Below are 16,264 nucleotides of genomic sequence, written 5' to 3'. Positions count from 1 at the left end.
AATATGTCCATACCATTGACCAACATTAAAGACTAAAGCTTTAGGGTACACTGCCACATATGTACGTTTGTTACATTTGCATAGTATATAACTTTCTGGAGGTGACGCGTCACTTGCATGTTTCCATGGAAATGGAAAGAACACTTCTATTTATGGTTGTTTTTCCATGATTATTTAAATTGTAGATTCTCGCTTAAAGCATCAAAACTATGAATGGACACATGGAATGTGAAAAAAAAATATTCCTTTGTTTTAATCACTTTGCACTTTCAGCATTTGTTGACCCTGACACCTGTGATGTGAATACAATTTAATGTGAATAATTCATCGTGAAACTCATTGAAGGCCAAGGCTTTTGGAGCAGTGTCCACAAATGGTGACTATTTTGAGTTTAAATAAAAAATTTAGGATTAAATTAAATTAAAGGTATTTTTTAAAAAGTTAAGTTTTCTTTGCTATGTATTTGATGCCTGATTTCATAGGTAGGAACTATTAACTCTAGGAACAATTGTTAGTCTCCTTTTCAACCGGATTGAATAAAAAAGCACACCAAACATTTGCACCAAGTCAGCAAGGCAAGCTCCAACTGCTACCAGGATTGCATGAACCTTGAATGCAATCTAACCGTGCTTTACCGTAAAATGTTTTCTAGTAAAGTTGGTTGTTTAGTCTTGGGGGTTTCTTGTTTTAAACCGGCACGTGTCAGGAGTGGGCCGCTCCGCCCCGGGCTTCGGACTGGGTTCAGCTGGACATCGGTGTGTCAACAGCGGTCACTGTGGCTGAGGAGAAGTGCCCTAATGAATAACAACCAGGGTGCCTTACACTGTCAAGCCAGGTGGGTAATATGAGTTACATTACGGTTGGCCTGGTTGCGCTCTACAGTGGACTACCTATTGCCTGGCTCAAAAGAATTGCATCCGTATTTTCTTGGAATGCCTTTAGTTTTATGATTACGACACACATTTTGTTATGACCCTATATAGTTTTCAAAGCGTCTGCAAACACTGTCACAAGGTCGTGATGATGGGAGAGTGGGACCACAACAACGTTTTCTCTATCTTAAAGATTAAAGCCTTGACACTAGTATAGGTTACTCTATAATAGTCAATATGTGAATGGTACGTGGTGCTTCCTGAACCAATATGACCATGTTATCAGGAAACGGGGAAAAATCCATTGGTGGCGGAATACACTCATTCATTTTAATTTCAGCTGGTGTCGTCTTTGAGCAGGCAGCACGGCCTATAGAGTAGCATCTATACCATCAGCAGTTAGTAAATGTTGAACACGTGAACTGCATGTCCCTTTTCTTTTCATTCATTCAGTCACAGTCAGAAAGTTTTGTCACTAACAGTGTGTTTCTCCCCCAGTGTTCGTTCAGTCTCACAAACCACAGTTGACCCAAATGAGGTGAGGAGGTTCCAGTCACTGGCCAGTAAGTGGTGGGATGAACAAGGAGAGTTTGCAGCTTTACACGCAATGAATGACCTACGCGTGCCTTTTATACGGTTTGTATTCTGATTACTCATATCAACACTTATAGGTAGCAGGCCAAGTTACAAGTTAAGGATATGAACATAAAAGACAACTGAGACAGGCTTTCTCCATGCATAAGCCTTTTTTTTTTTTTTTTGATATGCTATGTGCCCTGTGTAAAAATTATTATGTTACTCACCCAGCCAAGAGGGCAGTGTCTCTGCCCTTCCCCCTTTATTGTGCCCTTGGTGGTTTGGTTTGGATTTTGACATGTCTTGAAAGTGACAACTCCATAGATTCAGAGGCAGACAGTGTGTGTGTAGCTATGTTGATTTTTTGTTTGTTTGTTTGTTTAATTGAAATCCTTAAAACCCATGGATATTACTTTATAATGCAAGATTCTGTTTATTTATTATGGTGTATTTATCATAGCAGTGACCTGTTTAGCTCCTATTGTAATGATAATAGATGAGAATACATTAGAATTTCTATCATGATTACCTGAAAAACTGCAAACATTTTATATTTTTTATCAAGATTAATTGAGACCTAACCACAATTTCAAGCATTTTTTCACACTCACCTTGTTTTATCATTTAATCATTTAAATTAACATTAATAATTGTTTTGTTTTTTGATGCAGAGATAATTTGTTGAACATTCACAGAGGACGTCAAACTGCAAAACCACTCGCAGGTCTCAAAATACTAGATGTTGGCTGTGGAGGTGGCCTGCTCACAGAGGTAATACTTTAAAGTTAAGAAACACATGTAGACAGGGCTATGCTATGAATGCTATGATGGTAGCAGAACAAACATCTCAAATGTCTTACAGTTGATACGATTACCACAATTCCCGTCAGTTGTAGGAATTTTCCTGGCTTTTCTTTCTGTCTTTTCATAGCAGTGCACACTTGAATGTCACTCTAATCAATATAGTTTGTATGTTTGACTGGTCACTGTGTGGTGGAACAGACAGTTGGTCATTTATAGTTGTTTATCTTTTTGTTAGTGTCTAAAGGGAGCCAGTGAAAGCACAAAACTCCTGTCTTGGTCCTTTAAAGTGAGGCCTGACCAGCTGTGCTTTGTGATCTGGGTAGACAAAATCAGGTCCTGTATGTCTGATGCCCCGCCACACAGGTTGTCATACATAGACAAACATCCCAAATAAAAAAGTCTGCTTGGATTTCCAGGGTGAAAGTGTCTCTTTGAGCCTCATCACTTGTTCCCTTGCCATCATAGGTGATCAACTGTAAAAGGAAAGCAGCAGTCCCCTTGGCAAACAAGAGCACATCGTGTGTGTTCTGTACAGTATACAGCCAGAAGATGGCGCCAAAAATAGTCTTGTATACCGCTGCAAGGCATTAAATTGTTCAGTTGATTAAATTGTAACTTTACTTACAGTTTATTTAAGTTATTCCTCAACTACATTTTGGGAATTATTTTTATAACACCCTTCTAATCATTCAAAGACACTATTACTAAAGTGCAAGTTCCTAATGTCAATCACAACAGCTTTCCTTTGCTGTTTTCTCACCATCACCCATCGGCATTATCATTCAGTTAGTATATATCTGGAACCTGTGCATGTAAACATATAATGAATGTTTCAGTAATACCTTATTTTTTATTGTCTTAGCCTCTCGGTCGCCTAGGTGCCTCTGTCCTTGGTATAGATCCGGTGGAGGACAGCATTGGCACAGCGCAACTCCACTCGTCCTATGACCCAGACCTCCGCCACAGAGTCAGATACAGAGCCTGCAGCCTGGAGGAGCTCACATCTGAGAGGCCAGAGGGAGCAGAGGCTGGGGAGGAGGTTGTGGGACAGTTTGACGCAGTAGTTGCGTCTGAAGTGGTTGAACATCTTGCTGACCTGGAAACATTTGCATACTGCTGCAGTCTTGTACTGAAGGTAAGTTTTAGTATTTACTACATCCAACTGTGCTTTATTTTTGTGGTCAGTGAAAAACAATCTGATTCACAATTAGGAAACATATGTAGATATGCAGTCTTTTGTCTTAGAGTCAATGTACTTCAAGTTTGCATGTATTTGTGAGAAAAATGCAAAAATATACATAAGTTAAAAAAAACAAAAACTGAAGGGGACAGATCTATTTTCTCCTTCTGTACAAATGAGATTTATTGTAGATCAATGGGAAAATACCCCCATGTGTAGTTGTTTCCAGTAGTGTCATTAATGATGCATCTTAATCTCCTAGGTCTGTGGACCAGAGGAAATCTAACAGATTGGTTTTCTTGACACAATTCCACTTTCCTCTAATTCCAGTCTCTCTCTCATCCCAATTTAAAAAAAAAAAGAAAAAGGAAAAAAAAAACTCAGAGAAATAAAGAAGCTTTTAATCAGATTTGGGTAACACTGAAATTGACAGATTAACTTCTATATGCTACTAAGCATATATAAGAAAAAACATGTTTCTGGTCTTTAATAATATGTGCATAATATAATATATGAGTACTTGTTTTGTATTTATATAGAACATATCCATGTTGGTGTTATATGAACAATATGTTCTATTCAAATATTTCTGTCTATGCAGCCTGGAGGTTCCCTCTTAATCACTACGTTGAACAAAACAAACCTGTCCTGGTTACTGGGGATTCTGGTCGCTGAAAATGTGCTGCGAATTGTTCCCCAGGGAACCCATGAGTGGGAAAAATTTATCAGCCCAGAGGAGCTAGAGCGCCTCCTAGAATCCAGTAAGTCTGTCAATAACAGGCTGTTATGTTTATTTTCTAAATGTATTATATTGTGCTTTTACTTTTGCCACACTAGTACTATCTCAAGAAATGTTGTTGCACAGTTTCATTTTTTCAAATCTTTTAAATCTTTTCCCTCGTCAGATGGTTTCTCAGTGCAGTCTGTCAAAGGGATGCTGTACAATCCAGTAACAGGAGCCTGGAGCTGGACAGACAGTACAGCCATCAACTACGCCCTTCATGCTGTCAAACCAAGAGACGAGCCCCTTGTGCACCAGGTTGAAGAAGACAGTCCCCACCCACAGGACTCCACAACACATGGTTGAGCCTGTCACCAAGGAGACGAGCAAGTCTGAAAAGACTGGGATGCATTAGACTGGGGTTATTTGAGGACACACCAAAGCAAGACCTGTGACATGTTACTTTGTTTATCATGACAAATGAGAGTGTGTATCATTATCACATTTCAAAATAGATAAAAACAGAAATTGTGTGTGATATCAATGAATTAATGAATTTTTGAATATAGCATGACATAACAGAGCCAGTGAATCCAAGTGTTGATATCCACAGTGTGTGGCTGTGCAGAAGATAAAGCATTTTGTTGCATGCACGGGTAGTTACATTTCCTGAGCCCTTGTGGTTTTATTATGTAACAGCTGTAAAAAATTAAAAAAAATAAAAATGTTAAGCTGTTTTCAGTTTAAAAGCTACTGCCTTTGTGTCATCATCACATAATGTATTATTCAGATTATAGTTTCTTTCTTCTTTTGTTTGTTTGTTTTATTGACTCACAATATAAACTGCAACCCCCCCAGGCAATTAATTCTGATGACCATTAGACAAAACAGAGGCAGATTTTCCTTTGCATCAGATCATTATTATTTGCTGTGCAGTTTTATCTTTCTTGTGCCGCGGGAGGGCGCATAAACTTGATGAAACCATGACTGAGGTGTGGATGCGCAGATTAAACCGTCACCATTTGTTCTAATTTACGTGGACATGGGATTGTTTTTAGGGCGCTTATTAGAGGCGATGGGACTGTAGAGTCTTTTCTGGAAACTGTTTTTGCGCACCTCTCGGCATGACAAGAAAAAAGCGCACAAACAGATCTGGTGGAAAAGATGAGCGTCCATCTGGTTTTCCGATGTTGCCCCAGAGTAAGTAGGCCATCCGTATCTAATGCATAGTAACTCTGTTGAGAAGTGTCTATAAGATGTAGCCTACATAGGATATGTGGCGTATACCTGTTGCGTGGTTCTGCCAGTGTTTTTGCATGCTTTATTTGGAAAACGAAATCCATTCACAGTGTTTTACCTTCTCTTTGGTCAGTTTGTACAGTGTAGCCCATTCTTTGTTTTATCATCAGATCGGCCTAGTGTTGTTTTTATTCAACACCCTATCCACCCATTATGATGCCCAATACTTTTCACACAACACACCACAACACATGCCCTGAGAGATAAGAGGAGAACGCAGGGGCTCGTCTTTGGGTTGGGGCGGGGTAACCACGGAGGCAAACAATAGCAGCATCAAGTTCCCATGGACATCATGAATATCGAGAATATCCGGATGTGTTGAGCTGGTGATACTAAGAATTAAGGAAAAATATGCAATAAGTTGCTTTGAATGGGAATGTATTTGTAGGACATTAACAAAAACATACATAATTTAGTATTTTGCTGATGATTAAGTACTGGCTTATTGAGCTTGCATGTTAGTTGAGACATTATTTTGAAATTATCCAGTTTGAAATTCGGTACCGGAAGAAGTGCACTGCTGATTGTGTGACGCTTTGCGCATGTTTCTGGAAAGCGACTTGCATGAGCGTCTTCACGGAGATGGCAAGGCGAGATGGTTTTTGTCTTTTACGGAGTCAAATCTGACGCCTCTCGCTGTCATGCCGTAAACATGAAGCCAGCCTGGGACTGTGGTGGCGGGGTGGATGCGGGACTGCTGTGACCGACAGAGGCAGGATGTACTGGGCTGCAGGGTTCGCCTCTAGCCGGCCGTGTGTGGTGGAGCTCGGGCGGAACCACAGCCTGCCTCTCGAGCTGTGTGGCCCCGAGCAGCAGCAGTCTCTGTATGGATATATCATCACGTTCCCTTTACAGGACTATGGAGGGATCATGTCCGCTCTGGGATCCGAATCTTGGTGGAAGAAGACTCTGTATATCACCGGGGGAGCCCTGCTGGCTGCAGCTGCCTACCTCCTGCACGAGCTCCTGGCCATCAGGTAAGAGAGGCGCGTTGTCAGAAGCTGTTTCATTGAGCACAATTTCTCTGGATCTAATTAATCTTGTTAAATGCTCCCCCGGATCAGTGAGCGGACTGCACCGGTGGTTTTCTAGTAGATCTCACATTTCTTATGCAGTGTTCCTTGAGTATGATGTCTGTTTACGTCCTTCCAAGGACACGACTTTGGGTGAAGGGAAAAAATAAATAAATAAATAAATAAAGCGTGTGTCACGCGTACGCTCGTGTGCTGCTCTCGTGCCAATCCTGAGCGTCACCTGAGCGTGAATGAGCTCGGTGGACCTTTAATGAACCCATGGTACAGCTGTTCAGTCAATGTACATCTGTCGGTGCAGTAGCCTATATTAAAGTTGGTATGTATTTGTAAATCTACAATCTATAGTCAGTAAAAATGCCTTAATAACCATGAAAATCCACTTAAATTATTAACAAAAAGCAGGTCTCCAGAAAATAGCTCTTTCTCTTTGGTTCTGGGTTTGATCTGATACCAATTCCTGTTTATTTTGGACTAATGAGGGCCACTACACAGTAAATACGTCCTGTACCAGTGGCCTGCTATATCCGATCTCTTCCTTCCTCCCTCTCTCTCCTCCTGATAATCTGTGCGTAACCTTGTATTGCGAGAGAGCGCTGATGTTGCTGAATCACGTGCAGCCTGCTGGCGGTCGGGCCCACAGCCTGCCGGCATCATCTGTTTAGGCCATGTGATGTTGGCAGAGAGCGTAGCACCCACACTAGCCCGCTTTCAGTCCCTGTGTGTCTCCTTGCCAGATCCTTGTGTCTGAACCCCCTTAAGGGGCTTGTTATCAAGGAACATCTTACTACCAATATGTGTAGTGGACCTAGAAACCAAGTGGAAGGATTGATTGATTAGTGTACTTGACTGGTTAGTGGATTTCCACATATTTCAGTACCATGGACAGCGACTCATTCTGCGCACACATATTTAACGCCATCTATCGAGTTCTGCTATCACATTCTGCTAAACGGTCAATTTATTTTCATATTTCTTTATGGTTTTAAATGATCACTGTTGCACAGCACTGTGTTGTATTCAACTTGTTCACCTATTCTTACTACACTTATATTACTTCACTCTAATTCACACCGCTGCTTTGCAAATGAAAATATAATTATTCAATTTTACTCTTGGCATTGGTATTTACTTAATCTATATTAATAATCAAAATAAATATTTGTATTGATTTTAGTGCACCTGGAAGACGCATAGATTTCAGCACCACATGGCAGTGGACAGCGACCAAACATCTAATTTCAGCACTACAAGATATGTGACTGTATTCACTCAGCTATACTCAATATAGTACAGTAAATCTGATCTTGGCTTTTGTCATTAGAGCTCCTGAGTACAGATACAGGGCACCACAGTATGCTTCACTAAATAATTCAGAGCTGAACACAGGAGGTCACTTATGACAGAGATACTAAAGCAAACAGCAGTATTGGCTAATGTATTAAGGTGCATATTATATGTTTTAACATAGTCTTATCTTATGATCATCCTTATGTAATTAGAATTATGATTAACTATCTCGTAGCTTTTTGCTGTGTCCTTCTAGGTTATTTTACCAGCAAAGTCATCTGCTTGTCTGTTTGTCACCCTTTTGATTGAAAACTAGTGGTACATACACTTTCACCACTCATATATGTTTTAAAGCTATTTGGCTTAATATTTGAAACTAACCTAGACATATAAAATATGTATACATATTCTTTTACTAACTTGATAACATATTGTGTTTTAATTACTGTAGGAAGGAGCAGGAGCTGGACTCTAAAGATGCTATCATACTCCATCAGTTTTCCAGGCCAAAGAACGGCGTGCCCAGCCTCTCACCTTTCTGCCTCAAAATAGAGACATATCTGCGGATGGTGGATCTGCCATACCAGGTCATTCGCTCATTTTAGTTGCCTGTTATTTTATGTTTGGCAATATCTGTCAATGCTTAGATTTCCTTTTGTGATAGTATTGACTGACTACCCACACTTTTGTAGTTATAGTTTCAACAGTAGCACAAATATAAAGACTAAATCAGGTCTCCATCTTGTTGGTAGGATTAGGAGGACCAAATGCCATACTGTTTAAATTAGGAACATATTAGGTAGCCCTACTAGTACATTAGAAATGTGTACAAATGCTTTGTGACTAAAATTAAGCTTTTATTTTACAGAATTACTTTGATGGGAAACTGTCACCACAGGGAAAGATGCCTTGGATAGAGTACAACCATGAGCAGGTCTCAGGGTCAGAGTTTATCATAGATTTTCTTGAAGAAAAATTTGGAATCAATCTCAACAAGAACCTCACGCCGGAAGAGAGAGCGGTCTCCAGAGCTGTTACTAAAATGGTCGAGGAACACCTGTATTGGTAAGGCCCAGCATTGTTTTCAAGCAACTTAATGAGCGAGACGCTATGATCTAACACCAAACAAATACGACAAATATTAGTGAGATTAAAACAATTAAATAAATAGTTTATAAAGAAGAAATAGGTGAAACTTTTGGTTATAGGAATTTATGTCCTTTTAGCGTAATTTTTAATATTTTTATAAGGGTATAAGGGTAGTGAGCATGGTATGCTTTGGACTGAACAAAAACATGCAAAACTGACACACAATTAATAAACCATCAGGAAATTGTATCTGCTGTTGTATGTGTGATTGGTGTGATCTGTATCTGACTATATGCACAATATTACAATTGAATGATTTAACAAGGCTATGAAAACTTGTTGAACCCACTGTATGAAGTGTGATCTCATCATAGGTCAACTCTGATCTCATCAACTGGCACTTTTTGGCCCTTATTCTTCTTCCCATGTTCCTCACTTCAGTGCCTCTCGATGAAAACAGACTGCAGCTGCTTGCACCACTTCTGCCTCACTCTGAGTATAGAGACTTTCCATTATCTAAAAGCCTCATCCATCTTCCACTACCTCTCACAATATACAAAGCAAACACATAAACAATTCAATTCATAAGTCACCACTTTTGACTGGCCTATTTGAAGAGAGATTTATGATTCCTGATTCAGATCAACAAAAAACATGTATCAGATCAGCAAAATTCTACATATTCTAATGTCTGCATATTTAATATAGAGGTCAGTAATGTAACCCAAGCCCTCCCTCCTGTGTCTCTCGCTTCGTCACACCACCATCATCCTGTGACTGGACCCACTTTTAGATTTATCGATTGAATAATTTATGTCGGGGAAGGGCAGCATGCACAACAAAGAGTACTTCCCAACTGCCTAGTGATAGAACTGATTTACTTAAAATTAATAGAAAACCTACATATTTATGCTCTAGTTCTTCTCTCAAACAGAAAACACTCTGTTCCGCCTTTTGATGTAATGTGGTAATATAGGATACAGGAAATACAGGAAGTTCTCCACAACTTCACTAGAATCATTTGGATGATTGTAATGATGATTTCAGCCTTGGCATTACCAGTCTGAACAAAAGGTAGTTGTTAATTTGAACCCTTACCCTACATGACATCACAAGGTGGAACAGAGCATGATGAGCTTTGGAGATATAATAAATAATAATAAAAGGTTTCACAAACATGTGAATGAAACAAAATACAACTCAAGGTATGTTTTTGGGTAGGTAAAAACATTATAACATGGCTTAAAACTCACAATAGTCAATTTAGTTAAATATAGGATATAATAATAATAATAATAATAATAATAATATATAATATAAGACAATTAATGACTTTCTAAAAGACATCATATAAACAAAAGTAACTTGTGTTTTTAAACATGTAATATAATGTATTATCTATGAAATATCAACTTCCATATTATTTTACCATATTATTATGGACTGTAGCAAGAGCCCATTGGACTGCCACCACTCCCACTTGAAATTTATTGTGAAGGCCATAAACTGTAATCCAGTCACCATTGATTTCCCAGTTGTCATGGGTGATTTAGACAGCACACACAACACTGGGCTTTCTTAACCATGATATCAGTGCCTCTCATCTCCTTGTCCTTTTGGATCAGTGGCTTTGTAACCTGCTCAGTGTGAAGGTCACTGTGTATTTCAGTGTTAGGAGTGAGTTTAGAAGGATATAACAGGCTAATCCAATTAGGGTCTGTAGTCTGGTAGCAAAAACATCAGAGGGAAGGAACAAAGGGCTACCTCCTAAAAATGTTATTATTCTAACTTTGATTACTTTTATGATGGAGAAATTTGTTTTTTTAGTTTTGGGGGAGATATTTTTACAATAAAGAATATATATTTTTAGAGGTTACATTTTTATGACGAGGAGAAAATTCAGTTTGTTGACAGCTCATCCAAGCTGCTTCTTCAGTTACATTTTTATTTAAACATGTAAACTTGGGATACCATTATAACTTACTTTTTTTTTTTTTTCATTGTCATTTAGAATAAAGTACAGTCGTGGTCAAAAGTTTACATACAGTACACGTTCAAACTAAATCCCCTATAACTTCAAGTTACACGTTCATCCTTGAATAAGCCATTTTGGAATGCATGGTAATCGCATTTTGGAAATAAAAAGAAAAGGAAAAATTTCCTGTTAATCATTTATTTATTTAATAGCTTTTAACAGCACAACTTTTTAAGTGGTTCATAAGTTTACATACACCTACTCGTTCAGGGCTTAGTACTTCGTTGCATTTCCATTGACCTTGATAACTTCAGCAAGTCACTTTGGATATCCTTCAATCAGCTTCTCACAGTAATCCCTGGAGATCTTGGGCCATTCCTACTGGCAGATTTCATACAGTTGTGCTACGTTTGTTGGTCTCCTCTTACGGATCTGTTTCTTCAGTTCACTCCACACATTCTCAATGGGATTGAGGTCCGGACTCTGTGAAGGCTCCAACATGTTCACCTTGTTTGTCTGGAACCATTTTGATACTATTTTGGCTGTGTGTTTCGGGTCGTTGTCCTGTTGAAACATCCAATTTCCACCAAGCTTCAGACATTTGACAGACTTTTTGAGGTTTCTTTGCAATATTTCTATGTAATCCTCTTTCCTCATGACCATTGATCTTCTGGAGTTCTTTCCCGACGCTGCAAAGCAACCCCACAACATGAGACTTCCTCCACCATGCTTCACAGTTGGAACTGTATTGTTGGGTGGAAGGCTTCACCCTTTCACCGGAAAACGTACTGTTGGTCATTATGACCAAACAGTTAATTTTCGTCTCGTCTGACCACAGCACATTCTTCCAGAAGGCCTTATCCTTGTTCAGGTGCTGCTTGGCAAACTAGTCGTGCTTTTCTGTGCCTAGTAATGGCTTCCTTCTGCCCCGATCTCAGCCCATGTCGATGGAGAACTCCTTGACCGTGGATACTGATACATCTGTTCCAGAGGCAGCCAATTCATTGAATGGCTCTTGATTGTCTTTGGGTTCATTTTCACTTTTCTGACCAAAAGCATTTCATGTTGGGTGTTAGTTTCCGCTTCTTTCCAGATGAACAGCTGTACTCCACGGTGCTTAATGTTTGGACAATCTGAACAGATACTCTAGGACATCAAGTGGAGATGGTTCAGGGACAGCCTGCCCTGTGCAAGGCAACTATTCGGTCCTTATGTCCTGAGTGTGTTGTTTTGACTTCCCATATCAAGTCAATGCAAGTGTGTGAATTTAAGCTGTTTATATACCCCTCAAATATATAAAACCTGTTAATTATGCAATATGACTGAACACTGACTATGGGCTCTGGTTAGCACAAGCTGCCTTCACCAATGTATTGTTTATTGGGCAATGTGGGTGTATGTAAATTTACATAAGAAGTTGAAGAACTATCAGTATCATATTCCAGAATGGGATTGTAACAGTTATGCAAACAAACCATTTATCAGTATGACCACTGGTTTGACATTTTAATGCAGCGATAATTTAAAGAGAAAAGTAAGCTGTGTCCTCACAGTTAAAAGATAAAAGTTTAACTGTTATTCTCTTTGAATAGCTTGAGCAGCAAAGCCCCCAGACCCATCTTTCTTTGAGCTGCCTGTCAAGTTAATAGGCTGAATAGATGATGCAGTCTACCCACCTTCCTACTGAATTCCAAGTGTTACTGATGAATAGGTCAGGGAAAGGAAGCAGTGGTACATTATTATTGATCAACGTGAAGCTGTCAGTGGTTCTATGGGCTCTTTAGTAACAATACATTGAAGCTGGTATCAGTGGCAGGTTCAGCAGAGACATTCCTTTATATTGCAATGCATGTGCCATGATAAACAGGGGTGAGACCAACAATACTGTATGAGAAGAAAATGAAAATTTGTAGGGTTTTGTTTCAAGATCCGTCACACAGGACGCCTATATTCAATGATGATACTTACTGTAAACAAGACAATGCATTGAATTGGGTTGAATTCAAATTATTGCAATTCTTGAAGAAAACAATTAAAAGCAGACTGTGTTTTTGGGAGAAAAATAGAGAGGAGCGATACCACAGCATGTGATAATTTGTTATCAACATGCTGCTCATTCAGAACCATAGACTGTATATACAGTCTATGTTCACAACAAGGCTTTTTGTATTGTTTTAGAATGCATGATTGTAAATGCTTTATACTTGTATATAATGATGTGGATTATGTTTGCTTTCTCTCAGGACAATAGCATACTGTCAGTGGGTGGATAACCTGGAGGAGACACAGAAGCTGCTCTCCATGAGTGGTCCTCTCAGCGATACTCTAAAATGGCTTCTGAGTCACCTGAATGGCAGCATGGTCCGCAGGGAAATGTACGGTCACGGGATAGGGCGCTTTTCCAAAGAGGAGGTGTACTCACTAATGGAGAAAGACTTACGGACATTGGCCACTCTGCTCGGTAAGGCACTTACTGTGTGAGGCTCAAGTCTAGTGACAACAAAAGCAGGAACATTGCATATAATACAGGAGGGATTACCCAAATACTATTATATAATATGGATATGACCAGATTAATGTGATGTTTCAGCATACATTTTGGAGACTGTTGGTGAGGGAAAAGTGTGAAGCATTGTTTTCATATTTTGTTATACCACATTATTTTGTAGCAATTTTACAGTGAATCACCTTGAATCTTGACTCAATTAAAATAAAGCAGTATCTCAGCGGAACTGAACCACAACAATGGCGGTTTAAACCAGAGCATCCACAGTACTGCCTCTAAATTGTATTACAATAAATTTTGTCAATAGCTGTCAAGAGGCCAGTTCGTTCACATCTAGTGGTCATTGTACCAGAGTTTTAGATACAAAAATTCTAGTCTAGACAAAACAGCTTTAGAGAGACACTGTTAGGCTGTGGTCAACAAACAGCCAAGTATTGTACATAATATTCTATTTGCATTGATCTGTTTGTGCAATTTCAGAGAGCAACTGTAAAATGGAAAGTTGCTCCAAGACTACTGTATGCATCATTACACCCTGAGACTTGCAGCGTTAGTGCAGGATGTTACAGGCAAGCTGCCAGAGTGTCCTCAAATATTTTTAGAGCCTTGAACTGAAAGGCCCTACTACTTTAATGCACTGTGGTACATCAAATACAAACAAAAGCAGTCATCAGCCAAGGTAAACTGAGTCCATTCCACTAAAGAAAAGGAAGATGTGCTAGAGTAAAATCTAGGCAGGTTTTTATGTAAGATGGCAGATGGATTGGCAAAATGACATCAAATGAGCACATATGAATCACAGATTTAATATCTTTAGGGTCTTTTCTTGTTTTATCTCTGACATTTGTTATTTATGTTTACATGCTTTTTGTTTGCAGGAGATAAGAAATACTTTATGGGCTCCAAGGTTTCAACATTAGATGCCACAGTGTTTGGGCATTTAGCTCAAACAATGTGGACATTACCAGGGACTAGACCAGAGCAGCTCATTAAAGGTGAGTGAGTTTTCTCTTATAAGGAATTATATTTAAATGATAAAATATGTGCATTGAATCTGTATGATATGCTGTATTTAGCTCAGTTTGACTCACTACATATTTTAATATGCAAAGGGTTGATTGTATACTACATTTCAACTTGGCAAATCCAGTTGCATTAGATCAAACAGAATTTACAATTTGCATTGATACTGGTCATTTTCAGTTATGTAACCTATTGCAGAGACCTTATATTTTGTACATAACAGCTTATAATTTTCTTATATATCCACTAGATGGCAGTGTTAGCCTACCTAAATGCTGCCCATTGTGTTTGACGTTGTACTCAAACAAGAGAACACTTGAACATCTTATCTATATTTATTATTTAAAAAAAAAACAAAAAAAAACAGCTAATGTAATATCTCAGAAACAGCTTTTCTCTTGTCACTTTAAAATGTGTACAGGACAGGCTCAGGAAGCAGTGCTGGCACCTCCTGCTGGTTTAATTATTTCTGTACATGCTTTTACAAGAGACCGGCTGTCTCTGTTTTAGGTGAGCTCATAAACCTGGCCATGTTCTGCGAGAGAATGAGGAGGAAGTTTTGGCCTGAGTGGTTCGTTGAGGTGGAGGATCTTTTTTACCATGGAGACAGTGATAGCAGTGGGGGTTGTACTCCGATGGGCCTGCTGGACCTGGGTCTCTTCTCCAGAACAGACACAATGGAAGATACTGACAGCAGCACTCATTCAGAGGAGCATCCCAACAAACAATCTCAAGATTCAGACCACTCGCTTTTTGATTCAGATGTCGGCACCGCTTCTGACAATGACATTCAGCTTAAAGAGGATGCAATGCCTGATCTGGAGGTGTAACACATGCTAGACTCCTAAAGGCACTTCCCAGTATGGCTGTTAGAAACTGGCAAGACCCCTAAACTTCACAACTCAGATTGTGACAAATGAGACACTGGACTAAGCTCTTTTTAATGGGGTCATATATTTTTTCCTTTCATGTCAGATTTGCTCTAGTGGCACTTTCACTTGGCCTTATGTTGTCTTATCCTAAGATACTAAGACTGATGAAAATAAAATGGCAAAAATGTTTAGGAAAGACTTGACTTTGAATTAATGCAAATGATCACCATGTGTCTCTAAACACACAAAATTATTCAACCTGGAAAAGGCTTAAGAAGGCATCTACAACTCCCTTCCCAGCCTTCTATGTGCTCATGCACCACTGATAAGTTTACATATGTTTGGTCATCCAACCTTCACAAAATCGGTATTCAATGCACTATTCATTATTTTAGTTGATGAGAGAAACACAAACTAATGTGGGTGTTTTGTTCCATAATTGTTGTCTTTTGTCTGTTGGCCATTTTTTGGTAAATATACAGTTTTCATATTTAACCACTAGATGGTGTAAGTTAGACTGATTACATTCAACTTCAAGGTCATTTAAGTCAAAGAGACCTCTAAAGGTCTCTTCTGCTGAGTTCCAAGTATAAGCAGTCTATTTCTCATTCTCAGATCACTTTCCCCATGTTCTATTATCATCAATATGAAATTGGACAGAGCACCATTCAAATTAGATGCACTAGAGGTAACTGAGTTGAAAGAGAGAAGAACTGAAGCATAGTCATGTCAAGTGTCACTTTAGATTAGGTCTACATGACAACTTACATAAGACTATGTTTAATATTTATTTTTATATTTTTCTCTCAAGGAGAGACTTTAATATGAATCTGTGGAATTTTTATTTCACTTTATGTTGTGTGCTGAACTGAGAAGGCATATCACTGATGAGCAGCAGTGTGTGGCTTGTAAAGTGGCAGCAGCACATTTTGAATAAAAGTACACTGAACTCTAACAATCCAACAATGACCAAAATTAGCTCAAACTGTTTTATCTTAACATTTTTAATTATTTATTTTAAGGAAT

The 16,264-nt window shown here is 38.9% G+C and overlaps 2 protein-coding genes across 2 annotated transcripts; both read left to right on the top strand.

The window, feature by feature from the left end:
* The first annotated feature begins 526 nt into the window (after positions 1-526).
* coq3 (coenzyme Q3 methyltransferase) lies at positions 527-4,890 on the top strand. The gene is made up of 6 exons (XM_020937532.2): positions 527-835; positions 1,371-1,508; positions 2,120-2,219; positions 3,115-3,387; positions 4,034-4,193; positions 4,338-4,890. Exons 1-6 carry the CDS (start codon positions 603-605, stop codon positions 4,517-4,519), a joined length of 1,086 nt encoding a protein of 361 aa, XP_020793191.1. The 5' UTR covers positions 527-602; the 3' UTR covers positions 4,520-4,890.
* Positions 4,891-6,169: 1,279 nt separating this feature from the next.
* Positions 6,170-15,412, top strand: faxcb (failed axon connections homolog, metaxin like GST domain containing b). Its single transcript, XM_020937093.2, has 6 exons — positions 6,170-6,429; positions 8,225-8,360; positions 8,642-8,838; positions 13,081-13,298; positions 14,222-14,338; positions 14,877-15,412. The coding sequence occupies exons 1-6, from the start codon at positions 6,170-6,172 to the stop codon at positions 15,194-15,196; spliced, it is 1,248 nt and encodes a 415-aa protein (XP_020792752.1). The 3' UTR covers positions 15,197-15,412.
* Positions 15,413-16,264: the final 852 nt, after the last annotated feature.

Source organism: Boleophthalmus pectinirostris, unplaced genomic scaffold (genome assembly GCF_026225935.1).
Source record: "Boleophthalmus pectinirostris isolate CB_2022bp ecotype Guang Dong unplaced genomic scaffold, ASM2622593v1 HiC_scaffold_6, whole genome shotgun sequence".
Classification (NCBI taxonomy): domain Eukaryota; kingdom Metazoa; phylum Chordata; class Actinopteri; order Gobiiformes; family Gobiidae; genus Boleophthalmus; species Boleophthalmus pectinirostris.
The sequence above is the reverse complement of the archived record's forward strand: the minus strand, read 5'-3'. Positions and strand labels throughout refer to the sequence as shown.

Excerpts from the sequence above, each read along its gene's own strand:
- coq3 (XM_020937532.2), top strand. The coding sequence starts at position 603 with ATGAACCTTGAATGCAATCTAACCGTGCTTTACCGTAAAATGTTTTCT. Across the intron at positions 1,509-2,119 it reads CTACGCGTGCCTTTTATACG|AGATAATTTGTTGAACATTC; the intron begins GTTTGTATTCTG and ends TTTTTGATGCAG. Across the intron at positions 3,388-4,033 it reads GCTGCAGTCTTGTACTGAAG|CCTGGAGGTTCCCTCTTAAT; the intron begins GTAAGTTTTAGT and ends CTGTCTATGCAG.
- faxcb (XM_020937093.2), top strand. The coding sequence starts at position 6,170 with ATGTACTGGGCTGCAGGGTTCGCCTCTAGCCGGCCGTGTGTGGTGGAG. Across the intron at positions 8,361-8,641 it reads TGGTGGATCTGCCATACCAG|AATTACTTTGATGGGAAACT; the intron begins GTCATTCGCTCA and ends TTTATTTTACAG. Across the intron at positions 8,839-13,080 it reads GTCGAGGAACACCTGTATTG|GACAATAGCATACTGTCAGT; the intron begins GTAAGGCCCAGC and ends GCTTTCTCTCAG.